Source organism: Schistocerca cancellata, chromosome 1, assembly GCF_023864275.1.
Source record: "Schistocerca cancellata isolate TAMUIC-IGC-003103 chromosome 1, iqSchCanc2.1, whole genome shotgun sequence".
Lineage (NCBI taxonomy): Eukaryota > Metazoa > Arthropoda > Insecta > Orthoptera > Acrididae > Schistocerca > Schistocerca cancellata.
Window position 1 is genome coordinate 572,107,883 of NC_064626.1, and position 23,837 is coordinate 572,131,719.

General features: G+C 39.3%; 1 protein-coding gene across 1 annotated transcript in view; it reads right to left on the reverse strand.

Annotated features, from left to right (window-relative positions):
* Positions 1-23,837, reverse strand: part of LOC126191431 (sodium channel protein Nach-like) — a 119,323-nt gene that overhangs the window by 69,999 nt on the left and 25,487 nt on the right. The window contains exons 4-5 of the mRNA XM_049932340.1: positions 10,957-11,099; positions 10,699-10,844 (exon numbers count right to left, since the gene is read on the reverse strand). Of these exons, the coding sequence (XP_049788297.1) occupies positions 10,699-10,844; positions 10,957-11,099 (289 nt within the window). The remainder of the gene's footprint in view (positions 1-10,698; positions 10,845-10,956; positions 11,100-23,837) is intronic.

Below are 23,837 nucleotides of genomic sequence, written 5' to 3' on the forward strand. Positions count from 1 at the left end.
CAAACACAATGAAGTATCTTCAGCAAAATGACTTTATCCATGCTACCAATGACTTTCTCCATGCTACCAACCCTGGATCCTGAAAACATCAGTCATGCAAAATCCAATTTGCACTTTTCTCATATGGCATCCTATAAGTTATGGATCTAGTCAATCTGGTAGATGCAGTATTTCTTGACTTCAAGAAAGTATATGACTGGGTACCAAGCTAATCCCTATTATTGAAAGTATGATTATATAGGGCATCCAATGAAATTTGTGATGGGACTTAGAATTTCTTGGTAAAGAAAGGATGTACATTTTGAAACACAGATGAATGAAGAGTCATTGACAGAACTAGAAACAACTTCAGAACTAGCACTAAGAAGTGTAGTGGAACCCTTCATTTTGTATTAATGACCAAGCAGACAACATTAACCATAAGATCAGATTTTTGCATAGGGTGCAGTTACCTATAATGAGGTACTACATGAGAAAAGCTTCATAAATACCCAGTCCAATCTTGGTGAGATTTCAAAGTAGAGCAAATACTGCCAACTTTTTTTAAATGTTCATGAATATTAAACTGTGCACTTCACAAAAGGAAAAGAAAACATACTGTTTTACGACTATCAGTGAGTCATAGGTGGAATCAGCCAACTCGTACAAATATCTGGATGTAACAGTTTGTAGGGACATGAAATGGAATGACCATGTAGGTTCAGTTGTAGATAAAGCAGATGGCAGGCTTAGATTTATTGACTGGATACTGAGAAAGTGCAGAAAAGGAGAGGAGCAGAGAGGAGAAAACACTGGTGGTTACAATGGCAGAGGATGGTACACAATGATGGTAGAAGATGAGAACAGAGAGGAGATGATACTACAGAGGGGGCAGAAACTGTTAGGTGGAGGGTATGGGCAAGGTACATTATTGTTGTTTGAGGCCAGGATGATTTCAGAAGTGGAGGATGTGTTGTATGGCTTCAATCTATGGTAACCTACTGTACCCACACCATCCACCTTAAGGTTTCTGCCCTCCTCTGTCCTATCACCTCCTTCCAGTTCATGTCCCCTCACCATCATTGTGTTCCACTCTCTCTCAATGCATCGACCAGTCTTTTCTCCTCTCTGCTCCTCTCCTTTCATGCTTCCTATTCCTTCTCCCCCTCCTCCACCACAACCTTGCAATGCTGCATATTGCAGCCTTATTCTGGCACCTGACAGTCCCTGCATGTTCCACCAGACAGCACTTTTCTCTCCTCTCCTCCCCCCCCCCCCCACCTCCCCACACTCACACCTGTACACTGTGACCCCTCTCCCTTCCATGTCCCACTCCAATTGCTATTTTCATTCAAGGTAATAGTTTGTAATCTTACCCTCCCACACATCATCATTAAATTCATCTTAGTCTCTTTATTATTTTCAAAAGCTTTGAGAGACATAAGATATACAAAAGAAAAACTTTTTACTTATCTTCATTTTCTCTTCTTATTTCCTGCAGTTCTCATGTCTAGGAGTACATTCTTGAGGATGTAATTTTTTTATAATGTTGTGAGTTCCAAAAGACTAAATAATTGATGAAGTACTATGTGTTGCTATGATTTTATTTTATTTTATCCCATTCTTCTATTTCAAACTGACTTCACAATCTCCTTTTTTATAAAACCACAAAATTAAAAACACATGCGTTTCCATCAGAGGCTTGCCCACTACTATTAACAATCTGCAGTACTCACAATATTCCAGAGAGTTTACAAAGCAAAAGAATTTACATACTTTCATGGCAAAAGAAGAATATTTACCTAGTTATATCATTATTTTATAAATTAGTCCAGTAATAAATTTAATAACTAGTGTTAGATTGTGCAATTAATAATATGAATGTTAAGTATTTCAGATATTTCATAGTTTTGTGGCGTAGAGCGCCATAAATATCAATATTTGTTCAGTGCGTAAGTGTGCTATCTTTGAGGAGAGGGCTTAGGGCTTTGGGCAGGATGTTGGACACTAACGGCAGTTAGCCTCCAGACTTGTATCTGTGTAGAAGCTAAGTGTGAATAAATCTGTATCTGAGAGAATTCTAGTTGTTTACCTATAACTATTCCATATTCCCTCACCGGTGACCCCGTTTTTTGTGTAATACGCGTCCGAGTTACCGCCCGAAGGTTATTTACGCGCCTACCGCGTTGGGTTTCTCCGCGATCACAAGGGCCTCTGTTCAGCTCCAGACAATGGCCTTTCAGCACTCACCGCTGCCCAGATTTCAGCAACATCTCTCCAGCACTCCTGCCGTCATAGTGGACAATCCGCAAGAGTCTTCGGAATCCTTCAGCCAGAACATGCAGTGGAATTCATCGAGTGCCGCCAGTTTCTTCCAACCGCCAACGGTCGTGGACTCTGGCTTTGTTAGCCTAGACCTTCCCACATGTTCTCCACAGAGTGTTGGTCGGAACATTCCTACTCCTGTGTCGAACGCACAATTCAATACAGTTCATGGCATCGAGCGAGGTTTTGCTACTTTGGAAAATCCAGTAGTAAATTCAAACTCGAATCAGTTCCCGCCACGTGTGTATCCTTCCGCGCCGGATAGTCAACAGGTGTTCAATGCTCACCAAACAGCAAATATCACACTGAGTGTGCAACCTAGTGGACGTGTGTGGGATCCTTGTGTTGCTTCTAATCAAGTCAACAATTCTAGGCTGGACAGTAATTACTCCGACATCTACAACCAGCCCCACCACTCACGGTCCAGTGAATACTGTGTGCATAACGGACATTCACCGGCGCACTTAAGTACTTTTGGCTTCTCTCCAAGCTACCATGTCAATGAGAATGCACGTTTTGACTACGATCCTCACACCGTTCGAGCGTCCGTCGCTTCTCAGGCGCCCCCCCCCCCCCCCCCCCCCCTAGGTGTCAAGTGAATTTCGCGATTCCCGCATTACGGGACGCTAATAAATCAGACTCACTATCTTCTGCATGCTCTACTTCCGTCCGAAGTAATAGGTGCACCTCTGCAGTGACTGCAGTGCTGAATCTGCCGAAACTACCAGACTTCAAACCTGCTCACCCGGAGTTCTGGTTTAACCTGGTTGAGCAAACATTCAATGTCTGTGCTTTGGACACCGACGCATGCTTCGCCTGCCTCATGAACCATCTTCACAACTGTGTTGATTTAATTTACGATCTGGTCAAAGCATCCCACCTAGCAGGGAAGTATGCTGTGGCGAAACTGACGATACTGGAGCGCGTCTCTAAAACCAGGAGAGAAAATGTGCGACAGCTCATCTACGAAGAGTGTCTTGGCGACAGGTCTCCATCCCAGCTGTGGCGGTGCATCCATCTTCTCGTCGATGAGCAAGTTATGCCTGATGACACGATTACAGAAATCTGGACTGAAAAGCTGCCTTTGCCTGTCCAGACTGCAATCTCTTCGTATGAAGATAGGCCAGTAAATGAAAGTTTACGCGCCGCCGACAGAGCATACTCCGCCAGGCAACGTGAACTCCGTGCACTGCATTCTGGACGTGACCGCACTAAGACGCTTTCTGACGTCACGCCCTTGTCTGGTGCTGCTAATAACAAGTTCGTTAAACTAGCCGTCCTGCCTGCACCTTCAACTCCCCACAACGACAGTGCATCGGCCTCTATGGAAGACTCTGGGGCACATACTCCGTTCACCTAGAAACTACCCACAGGAGCACAGGCCTGCCCAACCTTACTGTTTCTTCCACACGAGATTCGGGGAGCAAGCTTGCAAATGACAGTCACCATGTTCTTACCCAAACTCCAACCGCAGGTAGGCTACGGTGCCACCTCCTCCGATGTAAACAATGGGCACCATCCCACGTTGCACTCCGTTTTGGACAACAACAGTAAGTGTGGTCGAGTCTATGTTCGCGATTTACGATCAGGTGTATGTTTTCTGGTAGACACTGGTGCAGACGTCTCTTTGCTGCCGGTTTGCCTAGCAACCAATAAAGTGCAACCACACAAAACAGTACTTTGTGCAGTGAACTTGTCTACCCTACAGTGTTCGGGTTCCACTTTGTATACAGTGAAACTTTCGCCCGAGTGCAAGCTGGAGTGGATGTTTCTAGTGTCAACAATTGAAGAACCTATTCTCGGAATTGGTTTCCTCAAGCACTATCAGTTGTCACTAGATTTTGTGCAAAATACTGTGTTTTACCCCCCCCCCTCCCCCCCCGCCCCATTAACAAACATATTCCTTTCGCTCCACCAAGTGACAGTTCGGCTAACACCAAACATGTGTGCTGTGCTAAGAAGTGTGTAAACCTATCCTTGGAGCTGCAGGCTTGGACAAACAAGTGGCTAGTGGAGTGCGCCAAGTCTTCGAAGTTGCAAATGGAACATACGGAAATGCTGCTGCATCTCCGCAACATACACCACGAGTTGGCCTCCACACAATAACGCCTCGTGGCACTACAAGCAGACGACTTGTCGGCTACAGACAAGGTCAGTCCGTGCCAATCTGGTGTTCCTGTGCCCGCGCACGTTAACGACAATGTTGTGAACTCTGTAAACTGTGTCAGCACCCCCTTTTGTAATGATAGTGTATGCCCGAGTGCTCATGCTCCTTGCATTTCGAATGGACAATTAACTTGCCAAGCTTGTGGCAATGAACTACGGCCATCTGCTGTTTGGCCATGCCCACTCGTGCCTACAGCGCTCATAGCGGCACAGCCCACTACCAAGAACCAGTGTACCAACCTCGCCCATGTTAACACGCATGCGGCCGTTACGCAGCCTACGAGCGGTTGCCACACCTGTACTTCCGTGCCCTCAGCGCCACAGCTTTGCCCGTCCGTGACTGCCTGCTCCGCATCACGGACATCTGACTGTCGTGCCGCGCCACGTATTGCAGTAGTCACTAACGGCACAGTTCATCGGTTACGTCTAAGCGATGGGCCGCCCATATCGCAATGCCCACGCTGCCTCAAGCCGGAATTTATGAAAATTGCAAAAGAACAATTGGATGATCTATTACAAAAGGGAATAATTGAACCTTCTTCCAGTTGCTGGGCTAGTCCTATTCTGTTTGACCAAAAGACTTGGCGTATGGTCGGAGACTATATGCATTTAAATGCCTGCACCATCATTGATAAATATCGGGTCCCACACATTGCAGACTTCAATCATGCACTCGCAGGTGCAAAGTATTTCTCTGTTTTGGACTGTAAGCATGCATTTCATCAGATTCCTATGGCTCTAGAGGATATTGAAAAGACTACCCTAACCACTCCCTTCGGGCTGTTCCAATACAAATTTATGCCGTTTGGGTTGAAAAATGCCCCCCAAACGTGGCAGCGTTTCATCAATCAAACTTTATCCCATCTAGACTTTTGTTTCGTATACATGGACGACATATTGGTTTTTGCTTCTACTTTGGAACAGAGTGAGGAGCGTGTTCAAGTTGTGACAGATATTTTAGCAGCCGCTGGTATTGAACTGAACAATAAAAAGACTCAATTGCACCAGTCATCTGTCACATTCCTAAGTTATTTTGTGTCATCGGACAGTCTGACACCACCGCAGGACAAGATCAAGCCTGTTCTCGAGATGCTACGCCCTCAGACCTATAGGGAATTATGCAGGCTCATCAGAACAGTTAATTATTACCGAAAACATTTTCTAGCTGCTTCTGTGGTGCAGGCTCCTCTCACAGATGCTCTCGCTGGCCCACAAACTTCTGGCACCCGCCAGGTACCATGGACAAGGCATTTAACGAACTCAAACAGCTGTTGGCCTCCTCTGTCACTATTGCTCACCCATGTGCGGACGCCACAATGTTTATCACTACTGACGCTAGTGACAATGCTATCGGCGCAGTACTGAGTCAGACATACAACGATGTTACGACCCCCCCTGCAGTTTCTCTCAAAAAAGCTAAACAACGCGCAGAAGAAATACTCAGCATTCGACAGAGAATTACTTGCAGTTTACGAGGGCATAAGACACTTCAGAACTGATGTTGAGGGACGAGATTTCTATGTGCTCACTGATCACAAGCTGTTGGTTCCTGCCATAAAAAATCCTGCGGCTGATCCACCCCCACGACGCTTTCATCACATTGGTTACATCTTGCAATTTACAAATGACATTCGCTACATCCGAGGAGCGGACAATGTGGTTGCTGATTTTCTCTCGCGTGTTGGTGCTGTCACAACCTTAATTGACCTAACGGACCTATCTCGGTTGCAATCGGCAGACCCCGATACCATGAAGTTAATTTCGGACCACAGCTCCTCTCTACAACCGGTACGCTCTACTTTCCCTGGCATATCTGACTTAGTGTGGTGTGATGAATCGACTGGTATGTTGCAGCCATTCATTCCCAAGCCCCTTCAATGCCAGGTCTTTGACAAACTACACACATTAGCACACCCCGGTGTCAAAGCTTCCACCCGTCTGGTAGCTGAACGGTTTGTCTGGAGAGACATGCGCCGTGACTGTCAGTCTTGGGCAAGGGCATGCATGTTGTGTCAAAAGAACAAAGTTTCCAGGCACACTTCCCCACCCCTTGGCTGTTTTGCCCAACCGCCAGGCCGGTTTCACCATGTTCATGTCGACGTCGTAGGCCCTTTGCCCCCCTCCGAGGGTTTCCATTACTTGTTTACAGCTATTGACAGGATGATTCGGTGGGCTGAGGCTGTGCCTATTCCGAACATTACCTCTGAGACAGTAAGTCAAGCATTCTTAGATTCATGGATCTCTAGATTTGGCTCACCTGTTTACCTCACCACTGACCAGGGGCGACAATTCAAGTCTTCAGTTTTCTCTGAGCTATGTAAAATGTGTGGTATTGTCAAAATTCATACTTCTGCATACCACCCCCAAAGCAATGGGCTTGTCAAGCGATGGCATTGCACCTTAAAGTCTGCCCTGCATTGCCATGACTCACTATGGACAGAGGCACTGCCCTTCGTGCTTCTTGGCCTTCGTGCGACTTTCAAGGAAGACCTCAAGGGTTCCGTAGCCGAGTTTGTGTATGGCCAACCTCTGGTTTTGCCTGGAGAATTAGTCACTCCCACCCCACTTCCACGACCCTCTGAACTCCCTTCACTTCTCGAGCGGGTGCGCTTGCACTGCAGCAAAATTCAGCCGCCACCTCCGGCTGCTCATACACCTCCGCGTGTGTACGTACCGCGCACGCTAGACTCTTGTGAGTACGTGTTTCTCAGAGACGACTCAGTCAAAGCCCCACTTCAGTCGCCCTACATAGGTCCTTACAAGGTCATCAAACGCTCTGAGAATAACATGGATCTCCTCATAAAAGACTCTGTAACCACGGTCTCACTCAACCGAGTGAAACCAGCTTTCATTGAGCCTCAGGTGAACCTCCCTGATTCTGCCCCTATTTCTTCCACTCCTGCTTAGAATGGCCATCCATCTTCCCATACCATGCATTCAGGTATTGATTCTCCACAGCGTGCTTCTCTGCCGAGCACTACTCCTTCTCCGCGTTCATCTAATTCGAGTGGCCAATCTTTTCGGGGCTTCACTCCTCACAGCTCTCGCAGTCGAACTACCAACCACTCGGATTCTACCATTGTGTTACCATCTTTGTGTGACAGCTCTTTGTCACGCTGTTCAAGCCATGCTGGCTCCTCGTTGCCTTCGGTCATGCTCCCTCGTCTGTCAGCTGATCGCCAAGGTTGTCTCCTGCGCAGTCCAGTGCACCTGCCACCCCCCTCTTAGCAGGCTTTCCCACACCTCCCTGCCTCCCTACCATTGCTTGTACAGGTGCCACACAAGAATTTACAACACATGTACACCCTGATGACATACGTAAATTATCTGTTGTCGTAGATGGCGATACGGTGTGTGTGGTACTCGCGTGTGACAACGTTGAGGGAGGAAGTGCAGAATCTCGTGTGGTGCACCACTTTAAATTGAGCAGAAGTGCTGCGTGTGGCAATTTGCGTGCCTTTGTTAGGCCTTCTGGCAAGGTGATTCTCCGCCTGCCGGCTGATGAAGTGCTACACCTCCACTCCAGGACGGGACGTCGTCTTCAGCCGCCGGCGTCGCTTGCTGATTTCGCCGTCGACGTACTGGGTTTCACCCCCCGGTCTCCTACCAGTCGACCGCTTCCGCCTGATGCAGAAGAACTGTACGTTACCTTCCTAACTTCTCACCCCCCCCCCCCCAATTCACAGAGACGTACTCCATACTGTGGGGGGGGGGGGGGGGGGGCGGCTATGTGGCGTAGAGCGCCATAAATATCGATATTTGTTCAGTGTGTAAGTGTGCTATCTTTGAGGAGAGGGCTTTGGGCACAGGATGTTGGACGTTAACGGCAGTTAGCCTCTGGACTTGTATCTGTGTAGAAGCTAAGTGTGAATAAATCTGTATCTGAGAGAATTCTAGTTGTTTACCTACAACTATTCCATATTCCCTCAGTTTCAAATATTTCTGAAAGGAAAATAATTTTAACCGTACACACAGAGGGTAACAAATTTATTTCTTTTTATATATTTCAGTTGGAAATATAATTCATTGTATACAAAATTGTATGAAATTCTTTTAGTGAAGCAGCTGAGATAATTTTAACCTATACAAGATTTAAAGTACTTTTTGGTATCACATATTTCTATAAAGAAAAAAATGCAATTCTAGAGGAGTGTGTCCCATTACAAGTTGCATTCTGGGCAGAGTGGTTGGTGATAGCAGTCAGATATGCAGGAGGTGTGCTGCTTGTGTGAATGTATGTGTGTTTTCCTTTATTTCCTGAAGAGGGCTTTGGCTGAAAGCTCAGTGTGTAACAGTCCTTTTGTTGTATCTGTCTGCAACACAATGTGTCATCTTTACAGTGAGTAGCAATGTGTCCTTTCCATAATTGTTAAAAAACAGGCAAAATGCACCATTAAAACAGGGTGGCAGTAAATAATGTCCTATTAGTTAATCTTACACAATTGCAATTCATATGTTTATTGAGAATCATTAGTAGTGGTCTTAGATAAGTGTGGTATCTGAAAGCTTGGCACCAAGATACTGCACTGGATAATCCATTGACAGAATTAGACTCCGGTTCAAATCATAATGCCCCATTGCTTGCAAAAACTGTTTGTAGCAGGTGGGCAATTGCTGCTCTACCAATACCTTCCACACTGAATTCTCAGTAGTGTGGATTTTACATGTAACTTGACAAGTGCTTAATGATGGATTTTCTTCCACACAATCCAATAAGATCGCCTGAAATTCTACTATGTGAACAATTCTTTGTCTCTGAGGTGTGAATCACCTATTTATTGTTTCTGTCTGTGATAAAACATTTCTTTGAATTTGGGTGATTCCTATGTGAAATTTTTCTCTGTCCTTTCATTCATATTTATGGACACTACATCATGCTGTAACCATCATATAAATATGCACCAGCAAGTAATTCTCCACATTTCATAATCAGTCACAAACTGTAAAAAGTGGTTAACTGATGAAACATAACAGAGGATGCTGAACTGTTTGTTAACGTAGCACCACCAATGCTAAAGTGCCAGTAAATTGTTCCTTATGAATCATAAGCAGTTTACTAACATGTACATCACCATTTTCTTATTCAAGACTACCTGAAATATTCATTTTCAACCATTTATTCCTCACCTCATATACTCATCTGCATAATTTTGATCCTATAAGTTTGCATGTGAAAGTTTGTAACTACCAGCAAGTTTTGTTATCATTTGTTAAATATTGTTGTTTCAAGTAACGTAGCTTCTATGAACAACAACTTAGTTGATATCATACACAGTCCTTATAAGTGACTTCTTCCTTACTTAATTTTGTTACAGTTAAATTACCAGGTACAAGATGCACACTTTATGCTATAAGTTGCAAGCACACAAAAACTAAAATGAACATGAAGAAAATTATCACTAGAAAATTAGATTCTGTCATTTACATTTGGACAGTTATATATTTTACCTCATTACATGGCTATTCTCTCATCTGACAGGTAATGTCCAATTTTTTGGTGATAATTAACATTTATTTCCCAATATGACAAAAGTCTACATAAATGTTTCTGTATCTGTGTATCCATTTGAACTTAACTTCAATAAAAAAGAACACATAAGCTTCTTAAATACCAATACTGATAATCTTAACCTGCTTCTGTAGCTGTGGGCAGTCACACATGCCTCTACAATGGTGCTCAATTCAGAGATGGCTGGTCTGAATCCTGAAGATGGAAGAAATTTTCATCACCAGCATTTGGGCAGCAAGAGGAGGAGGTGGCAGTGTAAAGTTCAAAATATCAAAACCTTTCCACTATGTTTCTTGGAGTGAGAGCTTGTGGTACTGTTGACAATCCTTCCACTGGACAGGGTCATTAAATTCAGGAGCCACCTTGGTATTATTTATGAGTAGTAGGTTATGTGTCAGCACCAGGTTTCTTTCTCTTCTTCCTGTCTTCATCATAGAACACAAACCTTACACCACACTACACCTCCACTACAGTGTCCTATCACCAAAAGATACACATAAGAGACAGTGCAAGAAAGGGGGATACTGTGTGTAGAGGAAGGAAACCCTTTCTGATTAGGTAACTGAAACTAACCTTCAGTGTGTCCCAGACAGCAAAACCAAATGATTCTTCCTTTCTTTTTACAGGTGCATCATTTTTCTTATTACTGAAGTTAATTTGATTTCAGTAACCTTGTACCTCAATGCATACAACACATAAAACACAGACAGTGGACTTACGTATCAGTATCCATTTCTGGAGGGTAATAGTTAAAAGAACAGCAGAATCCAGAATCAGACTTTTGCATTGTGAATAATTGATTACATGGAGTTATTTCTCCTCTCCATTTGCACTTCACCATGAGAGATGAACATGGTTGTGTAAGCTGTAAAATTATAAAAAGAAGTCATAAAAAAGTTATTTTACTGTAGTTTACACTAGCATAGCTAGAATAATTCCATTAAACATGTCAAACATGAGAATAATTAGCAGCATACTTTCAACATCAGTGTCTCCATAGTAAGGCTGTATTCTTGTAATGTTTGTTCTAGTTCACTTATATTGTGTTGAAATTGATTTACTTTCTCTGGTTGGATAATTTCAGCCAGTTGTTGAACAAATCCATAATACTCATCTTCCTCTAGTTTGTCCTGAATACCTCTGGAATAGGAAGTAATTGTAAATGAAAAAAGAAATTGTTATTCATCACTCAATAGCAGCATGCATCACTTCACTTAATTATTCCTGTTATTATATTTTTTGGAAGTGAGATACATGCAGATCATGTTTGGCCACTTAAGCACTACAAAATAGTAGAATACTGTGAAGAACAAGCACTTTTCCTGTACTGAATTTCAAGTATTTAATTTACTGACACTATTTTTGTAATATTATCTCTTACAATTTAAAGTATAATGATAGTGACCACTTTATTTGGTAACATTATAAAACCGGTTTCAAAAATTGAACCATTTTCTAAGAATATACAGCAAAGTTGAGCAGACCATGTAAACTGTCTGTAAATTACACCAACTATAATTTGTAGGTGTATCTCAAAACATGATCCACTACTCTTTACATACCATTACGCACAGTCAAATAATGATCATGTGGCTGCAAATAATGCATGACATGGGTTAGAGATCAGAAAGAGGGACGTATTAAGCTGTTCAGGGCTTCCTTGGAAACACAAACTGAGACTTTGTTCATGAATACAGTGTAGATAAAGAAACTACTGAAACTTTCTTTCATAATTTATCTGAAACATGTATTGACTTGTGGTACTCTTGTTCACCACTGAAAAGATACAGTACTAAACCAGGCAGAAACATTAAAACACTTAAATGGCACAATGATGATCTTGCTTGTGTGAGGTAAAAGATACTTTAACTGTACAAAATAAAAATGTATAAAAATAATTGCAACTGTAATACAGAACAGTATTGTTGCCTAAAAAAAAGTTATTAAGCCAAACTTCAACTTGCTGGACAAGTTGCTTATGAAAATTACACAGAAAGAGCCCAGGATAAATGCAAGGCTGCCTGCGATATTATAACAGAAGAATAGTATAATAGAAAGTGTAATTAGACAGAATAGAAATTTTTATAGAAAATACAATACTTTGAACGTTGCCCTGCATGAGTTTAGGAAGGGTAGATCCACTAACACAGCAGTAGCTGAATTTGTAGTGCACAGTTTGTAAATGATCCACCCAAAATAGTAGGTGGAAACGCTGTCATGTAAGCAGATGAAACTTGATTTGTGATAAGCAGTGTTTAAACAGACTTGGCAGAAGCAAGTTTCTCTAAATATGGAAAATGAATACAATTATTTCAGAAGAAATAATCTTTTTATAAATGTAAACAAAACCACATGCATGAAAATTCATGGAAACAAAATATCTGAACAATATTACTATCAGGCCTGGAGACTAGGCTCTAAAAGAGATGGAAACCTATAAATTACTGTGCATTGCAGTGGATAGATACTTGACACAGGAGAAGCACATAACTAATATCTGTTGCAAAGTGAATTCAAGTAAATTTCTAATGAAAAAATGTGAAGGACAACAGACACACTAACACTGCTAACAACATACAATAGGTTGGTTCACTCACAAATTTCATGTGGTATCCTGGTCTGGAGAAATTCTACAAATGTGCACATACAAAGAGTACTAAAGCTACAAAGTTATATCCTAGAGATTTCTGCAGAAATAAATTCAGGGAACTAAACATATCATGAGTAGCATCACTATACATACATGAAACAATTATTCGTGTAAAAAGTAACCATCTGCAATGCTAAATAGAGATATCCATAACTACAACACAACAAATAAAAATAATTGTGATATCAAAGGAAATCAGCTCACATTAACTGACGAAGACTATGCAAAAGCAGGATGCCATCTACACAACAGTTTGCCAGGTAACATACCTGTTTACAAAAATAAACTAAAATGTCACTTGATTAAAACTTGACCCTACTGTGCTGAAAATACCTTGAAGCTAAAAATTAATGTACTGTTTCATATGTAACTGTGCAAATATGTAAAAATTTTCAGAAAACATAAATTGATTAATCTTTGGTAATTATGTATGTATATAATTTTCTTAGATGTTTGTATTTTGGAGGCTACTTTTGAAGAAATCAGCCATTTTACAGCTGTACGCATGTAGCTGTGTAATTTTGAAACTTGTTATTTTTCAAACATCGTGTAAATATGATGTGACCAATACCATTGTACAGAATGGTACATGGACATAAAAAATAAATAAATAAATTCACTTCTACAGAAATCCAAGACCTTCTGTTTGAGTCAGAACAGCTCAATACATTCTGTACTATCACAGAAAATGAATTAAGATGAAAAATTAATTAGTCAAATATTTCAGCATCTGATCTATTCGCTAATCAGTTTCCTACATGGCATAAATTCCATTGGGATTATTCATCTCACAATGTACAAAATTTCAGAACATAAGTCTCATGTGTAGAAGACATGTCAACGTTACAGTTCACTTACCTGAAATTTAGTCACACTTGTAATATTACTTGGTGAAGAATTTACTTATTTAAAATTTGTCAGACTTAACAATATTACTCATTGAGGAATTTATACAAGATTATTTCTGATGGTATTTCATAATTTGCATCCACTACAACTAGCAAATTACATTTTAGGGCTCCAGTCAAAGTATCACTTTGTCTTTCGTGAATTCTTCCAATGAGTAGTAGCATCTTTCAATTAGAAAACATGTAACTTGCTTTTTAAAATATTCAGCTTCTTATTCATTATATTATATCCTTTTATGTTGTTGTGAATTGCTGTTGTGTATGCTGAGGAATCTGAGCATATAATTTTAAGCAATGTGAGGTGAGCATAAAGGTTTCTTTATGTCTTGTGTTGTATGAGTGTTAAAAATGGATTTTTTTAGTAGGTCAGCTCTGCTGTGTAGTAAAAGAATCATCCTAAATATGTATATCAACCTTTAAATAATGGTCAATGTGGTGTCCTCGGCTGTGCAGGTGTACATGTTATGAATGATTCTTTTTTTGCAACTTAAAAATTCGTACATTTCCCGAGTTTCCCTAAAAAATATGCCATATCTGATGAACGATTCATAGTAGCTATAGTATGTTATTTTTCTTGTTTCAGTATGAGTGGCACTGGCTAAAATTTCCATTGTAAATTGCAAAACTGTTTTATTTATTTGGTAGGTATTCTACATGTGAATTCTAACTCAAATTTCTGTCTAAATTTGTTCCTAGGAATCTGACCGAGTAAAGTTCTCCCATTTTTTTTTTTTTTTATTATTCTGAGTAATACAGATTTCTTTTGTTTTTTAATGTATGGTTTTAAAACTCATCATATGGTTTTTTAAAAATGTTTAGCCTTAAGCATTTTGCCTGAACCATGTTTCCAAGTTCCTTAACATATTTATGACACTCTGTGGTATATTGTCAGAATTTTCATTTTCAATTAGGACAGAAGCATCATCTGCAAACAAGGTTAGGTGAGTATTTATATGGAGGGGCAAGTCATTTACAAAGAACAGGGATAAAATTGATCCAGGGATTGAGCCTCGAGGAATCCCCTGTAAAAACAGTTTTCTGCTCTGAGAAATAATCTGCTCCACTTGATATGATTATTACTCTTTGCATCCTAGCTATGCGATCTGATCTAAACCATTTCAAAGCAATATCCCTTATTCCATACCTGTTGAGTTTGAAAAGCAGCAGGAGATGGTTTACAGAGCCAACTACTTTTGTAAGATAACAGTATATTCCTGCAACTTTAACTTTCTTGTTTAATGATGAAGTAATTTTTTTCAGTAGGCTCATTTGTAATATCTGTTGTGTTTTTACCTAGTTGGTAGGCTGATTGGTTATTTGAAATGATATCATACAGTGTGATGAAGCTCTTTATCTGTAAAGAAGCATTTTTTTCGAAATACCCACAGATATAGTAAAGGCTATTTCAGGATTTTCAAACATGGGAAGTATAGTCTGCTACTGGCTACCTAACTACACAATAAAGAGGACAATACATCTTATTTGAAAACTGTTTTTATTACAAATAAATGTTTAGAATCTGGAATTTTCTGTGTGTAACTCAAATTTCAAAAGTTATATCTGCATAAAAAAGGGGGGAATGTATGTCCCTAAGAACTACAGTACAGTGTCTATTGTTATAAGCTTTTCAAAAATATCTGAAGCAAATTTTTCACATACATCTTACTAACTACTTTGAAAAATATGACCCTCTTTGATAGACAGCATGATTTTCGAGAAGGAAAAATTACCACTTCTGCAGTCCTTGAAATTATTAATTAGGCATTAACTGCATCTGAAAATAAGAGCACAGTCGCTCTTGAGCTCTTCAATTTGAGTAATGTATCTTTCAGTACCATCTTTGACATCTTACTAGCCAAACTATAATATTACAGTATAAATAACACAGCATAAGGAATCATTAAATCTTATCTAAATAATAGAAGACAGTTTGTGTCAATTAAAAATAGGCATTCGTCCTTTAAGAAAGTCACATCTGGCGTGCCTCATGGTTCTGTTCCTGAGCCGCTCTCCTTCATTGTTACAATTAATGGTTTGCCACATTAGGTTGAGCTTCATTCGGTTATCTGCTATGCGGACAATACAAATTTAATCACTATTGATTGAGTTATGTCAGGGTCACACCAGAGATCAGATGATGCCCTGTCCTAAACACTAAATTGGTTGTCATCTAAGAAACTATTGCATAATCCAGAGAAAACTCAGAATCTACAGCTAGGATTAACTAAAGACATAGAATCAAAACCATTAAAACTGTTTGAAATACATATTGATTCCAAACTGAACTGGCAACCCACATTAACTATGTCTACAAAAAAGATATCTTGGGTGTCTTATTTCACATGGGAAATTGCTATCTAGTGCATAGTAAATATCTTAGGACAGCTTACATTGGAGTTTTTCAGTCTCACATATCTTATGGGTTGTTGTTATTGGGTTAATTGGGTCGTGTCAGTATAACGTTACTTATTCAGGAAAAGGTGCTATGAATACTGTGTAAGGTTGGTCCAAGTGAACACTGCCATCCTTTATACACTAAGAGCAAAATATTGACAGTGACAAATCTTCATATCTATATGCTAAAAACAACATAATGGGGTTTAGCACTAGAGAGAATATACAATGTAATGACACAAAAGACAAAAATAGTATTGACATACTTAGGTATAGGCTGAGAAAAACAGGCAAGTGTCACAAAGTGTACTGCATGAAATTTTGTAATAAATTGCCACATTCTGCACTTAATACACCTCTCAATAATGTTAAACATAAGTTGTATAATTGGTTAATAGACAATCCAGTCTACAGTTTAAGAGAGTGCTTCGAAACCTATAGAGTAGAAACTGAGTTTTAAGATTATGAATCAAATTATGTACAAATGGTTAATGTAGGATAAATAATTTGTACATATAATGTGAACATTAATTAAAATAGTAATTGATTGCTGTAATTATATCATGTTGTCAATGTAAAAGTGGTCAATGGCAAATAAAGCAACTGAATTGTCTTAAAAAAAGCATCACTTACACAAAAAATTAAGCTAAAAACAGTATTTAATATTTCAAAAGAAGTATTCCATACAGACAAAAGAAACCTACAAGATGATGCCTATGAATTTTTTGTTTGTACTAATTCTATGTATAACTTCAGAGGAAAGTCAATACATTCATATGGTTGTGTGTCTTTCCTATGGGAAATATTTTCTAAGTAACTGAAAAAGAAACAACTTTAAAAACATTAATTATGTCCCTGGCTATGTGATATGAAAGAGATTGCTTCTACTTCAAGCCAAGAGACTACTGGCAGTTGTATTGGTGCAACTTCCTTGAGACCTGTTACATAGTGTATACTTGTTATTTGTTTTACTGTAATGTCTTCTTCTGAATCAGTGAATTGTGAATTGTGTTTCATTCATGTCGTGATGTACATTTGCAATCCATACAGGAGACATGTCATCAATTTATAATGCAGTCACAATTATTTTTACACTAATAAATAATAGCACTAAAATAAATGATAACACTATAAGGATATTTTTTGGAGTATGTAACACATTGTGTCCAGTTCAGATTTCCAGGTTATCCTGCATGAATTCATCCACTGAGTAATAACATTTCAGGGTCAGTGCCTTGTATAGCTTTCTTTTAAGTGGACCTAAATGCATCTACATTAACTTGTTCCATCTTAATTTATTACAAATTTTCATTTCCATGTATTGAGGTCCCTAAGTATACAGCCTGAGTTAGTGGCTGGGGAGCATAAATTTTTCTTTGTTTCTAGTATCATGTGAATGGACAAAATGGTTTCCCTCAAATAATTCATGTCTGATGTACAAAAATATAATAATCTCATATATGTACAGGGTTGGCAGAGTTAATATTTTAAGTTTTATAAATAATGGATGACATGGTTCTTTATGATTTGCAGTGCAATAATGGATTCAAAGCAGCTTTTTTGTGTCCCTGTCAGTTGCAGTTGATGATATTTACATTGTGAATACAAAGTTGCTGTTTGTTTGCAGGGTATTTAATGTGTGCTTGCCAGCTCACATTTTTAAAACATTTAAACATAAGAATTTGACTGAGTTAACTTCTTCTTCATCTTGGTTGTTGTGAACAATCTTAATCTGCTCACATCTTGACTGTTTAGTTTTGAATTGCATCATATGTGTCTTATATATGTTTAGAATCAACCCATTTAGCTGAAACTAAGTTTCTAAGGTACAGTGGGTACTGATCACAGATTTGGGAATTTTTTTTGAACCCTGATCTTCAACTAATACATAAGTACCATCTGCGAACAGAACTGATGGAGAGCTGATATTTAATGGTAAGTTATTAACATAGAAGAGAAATAGGACTGAGCCTAATATGAAGCCTTGTGGAACACCCTGATATATCTTTTTCCAGTCAGAAAAAAAAAAATGTGCCATTTAAAGAGATGCTAACTCGTTGTCTCCTGAATGAGATTTTCACTCTGCAGCGGAGTGTGCGCTGATATGAAACATCCTGGCAGATTAGAACTGTGTGCCCGACCGAGACTCGAACTCGGGACCTTTGCCTTTCACGGGCAAGTGCTCTACCAACTGAGCTACCAAAGCACGACTCACGTCCGGTACTCACAGCTTTACTTCTTTGTTAGAGCACTTGCCCGCGAAAGGCAAAGGTCCCGAGTTCGAGTCTCGGTCGGGCACACAGTTTTAATCTGCCAGGAAGTTTCGTTGTCTCCTGTTTGATAATTAGGGCACTACTGCTAATGCCATATTTTTCAAGCTTGCAAGTAAGCAATGCATGGTTTACAGAATCAAATGCCTTTGTGAGGCCGCAGAAAATTCATGCCACCTTATTTCTCTTGGCTAATGGTGTACTTATTTTCTCAATGAAACTGTTCACTGCATCTATGGCATTTTTCAATGATCTCCCTTGATCCCTTTTTGAACAGTGGTTTGACTTCAACATATTTCAGTACCTCTGGGAAACAGCCCTCTTCAAAACATTGGTTTATTATTTGAGCTAATGGATTTGCAATTTTATTGTGTACCACTTTTAAACTTTGGTGGATATTTCTTCCCAACTTGCAGATTTTTTGTTTTTTGATGTTAAAATAGCATTTTCTACATCCTCTACAGAAACTTCTAAGACTTTGGTAAAGTTTTCAGAGTTTCACTAAAGCCAAAGGGATTTACTTTGCTGTGATAATCTGTTACATCTACATCAGCAATATTAACAAATCATCTTGAGCTATCTAGTTTGTAATTCAAATTTACAAGCATCAGATTACAGAGATCAAATTTCTGCTCCTTTGAATTTAAAGTCTATCTTTGTCATAGTGCTGCAGTGAGACAGTTAATATTCAATTTTATTTTAATAACTCTTTTGTAAGTTTGTGATTTAACTCTAGAAAAGATGTCTTCCATAACCCACAATTATGAGAACAAGTTTTTGTTCACCATCAAGCCTTTTAGTCATAAAATGATTAGTTCAGCGTGATTGCACATAATGAGAAAGCTTTCAACATATATGTATGTGGAACCTCTCTCAAAAACCCCTAATGGCCAAAAGAACCAGCTTGCATGGCACCATAAAGATGGCATGCAATGAGATGAAGAGTGTGCATTGTCTCTAACATGTAGTTAATTCTGCCAATATACCAAAAACATTCAGCCTACTTTGTGGTCACAGGAGCCTCTACTACTAAATGACACTAACAGTTATTCATGCTGGAGATTGAGTCAGCTTTAATTCAAAGTATTGCTGACACTTGGGGGAGGCAGCAGGCGGGGAGGGCAGGGGGGCTAATAAAAGAAGCATTCTCTCTATATTACAACAAATGTCTGCATACAAACAATATCAATACCATAGTAAAGAATAGTTAATTTATGCCTCCATAAGTTAATTGTTTGTGATCTTTAGTAAGTTGTGAGACAGGACTGAAAGGCTGTATTACCTTCATGAGACAAACACAAAATATACAGTACTGTAGAACGGATATACAATATAAAAGTGAATGTGAGGATAGTACCCAAAATTCTTTAACTATTTTACTTGTTGTTATTTGTTCATGTTACGTTAGTTTAAGTTGCCTTCCTAGGTTCTTTGCTATGTTATTATTATCTATGTTGTAGTCTTTTTGTGTGTGACAAGCTTGGGGATAGCAAAGTAAAGTGTGTAGTTTTCATATCTGTATATTACTGGGCAACCTAAAAACTGGCAATGGGAAATTAAAGAAGAAATCAATGTACATGCCTTTGTTTATCATTATTCACTGAAATAGAATGTGTGGAGAAATATAACAAACATCTGAATTAACCACTGATTGCAGCATGTCAGACATTGATGGCGAACATGAGGAGAAGGAAGTAGCAAAGTAGATTCACATGTCTGTGGGTAATGTCGGTGCCATTGCAAGGCCTGAGTCCACAAAATAAAGTAACTACACAAGATTCCAGTCAACCTTCAAACTAACTACCTATTAAGTCTCATTGGATTTGAGTATGCAGCTCTCATCACAGATCTAGCATACGTTAAGAAGCCAGAGGACATGACTGATTGATTACTGAATGATTACAGAAACTGCTGAAACTGATGTTGATCGATATAATGAGGCTTCTTCAAGCAGAGTGCATCAAGTGAACTTGCAGTCTGGAAAAGCACACTGTTGTTGTGGGAAACAAGAACTCATGAAGCCACAATGCTCACTGAAATGTTCAACTTGTAAAATTTGTGTAATGCTAAGCCATGTTCCAAAAGTGTATTGCAGAAAATGCAAGCAGTCAACAGTCAACAACTTGGGGCCCAAAGGAAGCCAGTGGGAGAAGGAAAAAGACGATAATCCAGGTAATGAGACAAAACCCAGGAAAGTGTAGAGGCTGCTTTTGAAGGATTCTGATACTCACTCAGAGGAATCATATTCAAATAGTGTGGTGGAAAATCATCAAGTAGTGCTAAAAATGTCAAGGCTGGATAGCTGTAGATCAAAATAAGTGTGAACCAAAACGTGATCTAAATGAAGAGAACATCATATGTACAAGGAGTCGATATGTGTTCCACTGTGATAGATGAAGTTCTAATGTATAAAAGTGGATAATGATGCCTGCATTGGGGAGCTAATTGCAGATGGAAAGAAAATTCCTTTTGTGTTGGATAAGGTGCAGATGTCACCTGTATGATTGTATGAAATATAAGGAATGGTGCAAATATTTCCCTAAAGAAAAGTTGTGCAAAGTCAACACAAAAATTATTCACTATGATAACACACATGTGAAGGGCTATGTATATTTGGTTTATGTTGCCACTGAAGTTGACAAAGTAAGCTATTCATTTTCTAGCTCCAAAAGAACAGACACCATGCGGAATCTACAGCTGCATTACATTATATGTAAATTGAAGGTGAGGGGGAGGAGGGGGTGGGTGGAGGAAAGGAAAGGTGAGGGATTACTGTTGTCAGCTGAATCAGGACATTAAGTGGAACCGGTGGACAATTAAAAGTCATCCTGGACTGGGATTGTAATCCCAGTCAGGTACACATTTTCATTCATCACTGCTGATTCAGTATAATGTCCTGATGCAGCTGACATCAGTAATCCCTTCCTTTCCCTTTCTTCTCATCCCCCTCCCCCCCTCATCCACCATCAATTTAAATATGACTTACATCCATCCCACTTAAGTGGGACAGTATTGTCAAAATACATCAAGTGAAAAATAAGAAGTTTTACACACAGAAATAGATCCAATGAAAGAACTTTGGAGGTTTTCACAAAAAAGACAGGGATCTCAGACTGTGCCAAAGATATCCTAGTGCTGAAAGTAGGAACTCAACTCATTGCCCTTCATGCCAAGTCAATTCCCCTAGATCACCAACTTTTTGTAGACAATAAAATACAGAATATGGTTGGAAAAAAAACCTTTGTAAAGTTGCTAGATGAGAAGTTAACCAAAGGCAGTCTGACTACACCCATGGTGCCTGTCCTACAGCAGGCTAAAGGACAAACACCTAATGTAAGACTTCTGGGGCTTTTAGGGTTACTGTTAACCATAACCTTGTCATTCCTCAATATTCCTTACCAAAGATAGATAAGATTTTTGATAAGCTAGGAGGAGGAGAGAAATTCACCAAAACTGACATAAATAGTATCTATTCATGTTAGGAATGAGTGAGTCATCTCAAGATCTGCAGACCCTAGTTACTTCTTGGGGCCTATATAAGTTTATTACAAGGTTTTGGAATGGTGTCTGCCCAAGCTATATGGCAAGTAAAAATTGATAATATTCATCTTGGTCTTTAGAAAACACACTCCTATACTGATGATACTATCATCACAGTTTTCTCCCCAGCAAAACATCAGTTCCATTAAGTTGTGCTAAACAAGGCATGACTGATAAAAGTGGACTGAACACTACTAACAGAAAAGTGAAAGTTGTGCAGAAAGCCCCAAAGCTAACAATTGGAACTCAGATCTTATCGTTTTGTGGTATGATGAACTATCATTGAAAATTTTTGCCACACTTGTTAACAATTTTAAGTCCTCTGTATCCATACGTGAAAAACCAAAGTTTGAATGGAATCTAAAATGTGACAAAGCTCTCAAAGATGCTAAATGTATGTTGCTGTCACACAAAATTTTGTGTCATTACCCAACACTTCCACTATTTTTAGCTTGTGATGCTGCTGGGCAAGGGTGCATGTGTTTGTCATGTATTTCCTGATGGTACTGACAGACCTCTGATGTTTGCTAGTTCCACATGGAGCTTAGCAGAATACAATTATTGTATCTTGGATAAGGAAACCAGAGTGTAAAAAAAGTGTGATCTGTACCTAAGAGGGAGTCACTTTACGGTGATAACAGATCATAAACCACTCATCTATATTTCAGTCCCAAAGCTGCACTGTCTTCCATTTGCGGTAGAAGATGACAAAGACGGGATGAATTTTTATCTCAGTTTGATCATGACATTAAATATCATAAAACTAAAGATAACTGTAATGCTGACTGTTTATTAAAATTGGCATTACTTGGGCAGATTGAATCTGATGAGTGTGCTGTATGTGTAAATTTCCTCATGCTTGATAGTGTCCCTGATAAAGAAATTTTTGAAGAGGCAGTCAAAGATAAAATACTATATGTTGTGGTGAACTCTTTTTGAAAAATAATCAATGGCCACCTAAGATGCCAGACATTCTTAAAAAGATTTCAAAGCATTGCAATGAGTACTCTGTTTCTTCCCCCACTGGTTTCCTTTGGGCCCCAAGTTGTTGACTGTAGACTGCTTGCCTTTTCTGTGGTAGATTTTTGGAACACGCCCTTGCATTCCACAAATTTTACAGGTTGAACCTTTCAGTGAGCATTGTGGCTTCATGAGTTCTTGTTTTCCACAACAACAGTGTGCTTTTCCTGACTGTAAGTTCACTTGATGCTCTCTGCTTGAAGAAGCCTCATAATATTGTTAAAGGGGAGAGAGTTGTAATCCCTTGTAGTCTAAGACTTTAACAGAAATACACTTGGGCCATTTGAGAATCACAAAAATGAAGTGTGTAGTCAAACCTATGTATGATGGCTTTGACTAAATAAAGAAATAGAAAAAGTCACAGCTGTTTGCAGTGGATGTTCTAGAGTTGGTAGTGCTCCAGCCAAGGCCACTTACCATTCGTGTGAATGGCCTACAGAACCACAGGAGAGGCTTCATATTGGTTTCACAGAATTTTGTAAGACCATGTATCTAATAGTAGTGGATGTCCACAGCAATTGGTCAAAAGTAATCAAGATTCCCTCTTCCAACACATCGGCTCTAGTGGCTGCATTAATCCTTTCATTCACTCAGTGTGGCCTGCCTAAAGTGACTGTGTCAGACAATGGGCCCACTTAAACAGTAAGGACTTTTCATCATTTTGTGTAAAAAACAGAATTAGGTATTTAAGCATTGCATCTTACCATCCCAGTTCAAATGACCAAGCTGAGTGAGACATCAAAATTTTTAAGGATGCACAGAAAGCCAGTACATTTGATGAAACATACAATCATGATAAATTGTATACATTGTTACCTGTATATTGGAATGCAGAATATGCATTCACAGACCAAAGCCCAGCCATACTTATGTCTGGGAGGGAGCTAAGGACTCAATTTTAACCAAATCATTTGGCATCCAACCAAAGATCAGACCCAAGTTAATACAGTAATAGATATGAGTCATACATTCAATGTGAGAGATTTTGTACACATGAAAAATGGAATTAAAACTGATGCATGGAGAAAGGGTAGCTTTGGAAAGAGAAAAATGTTATTTACACTGTAAAATATCTT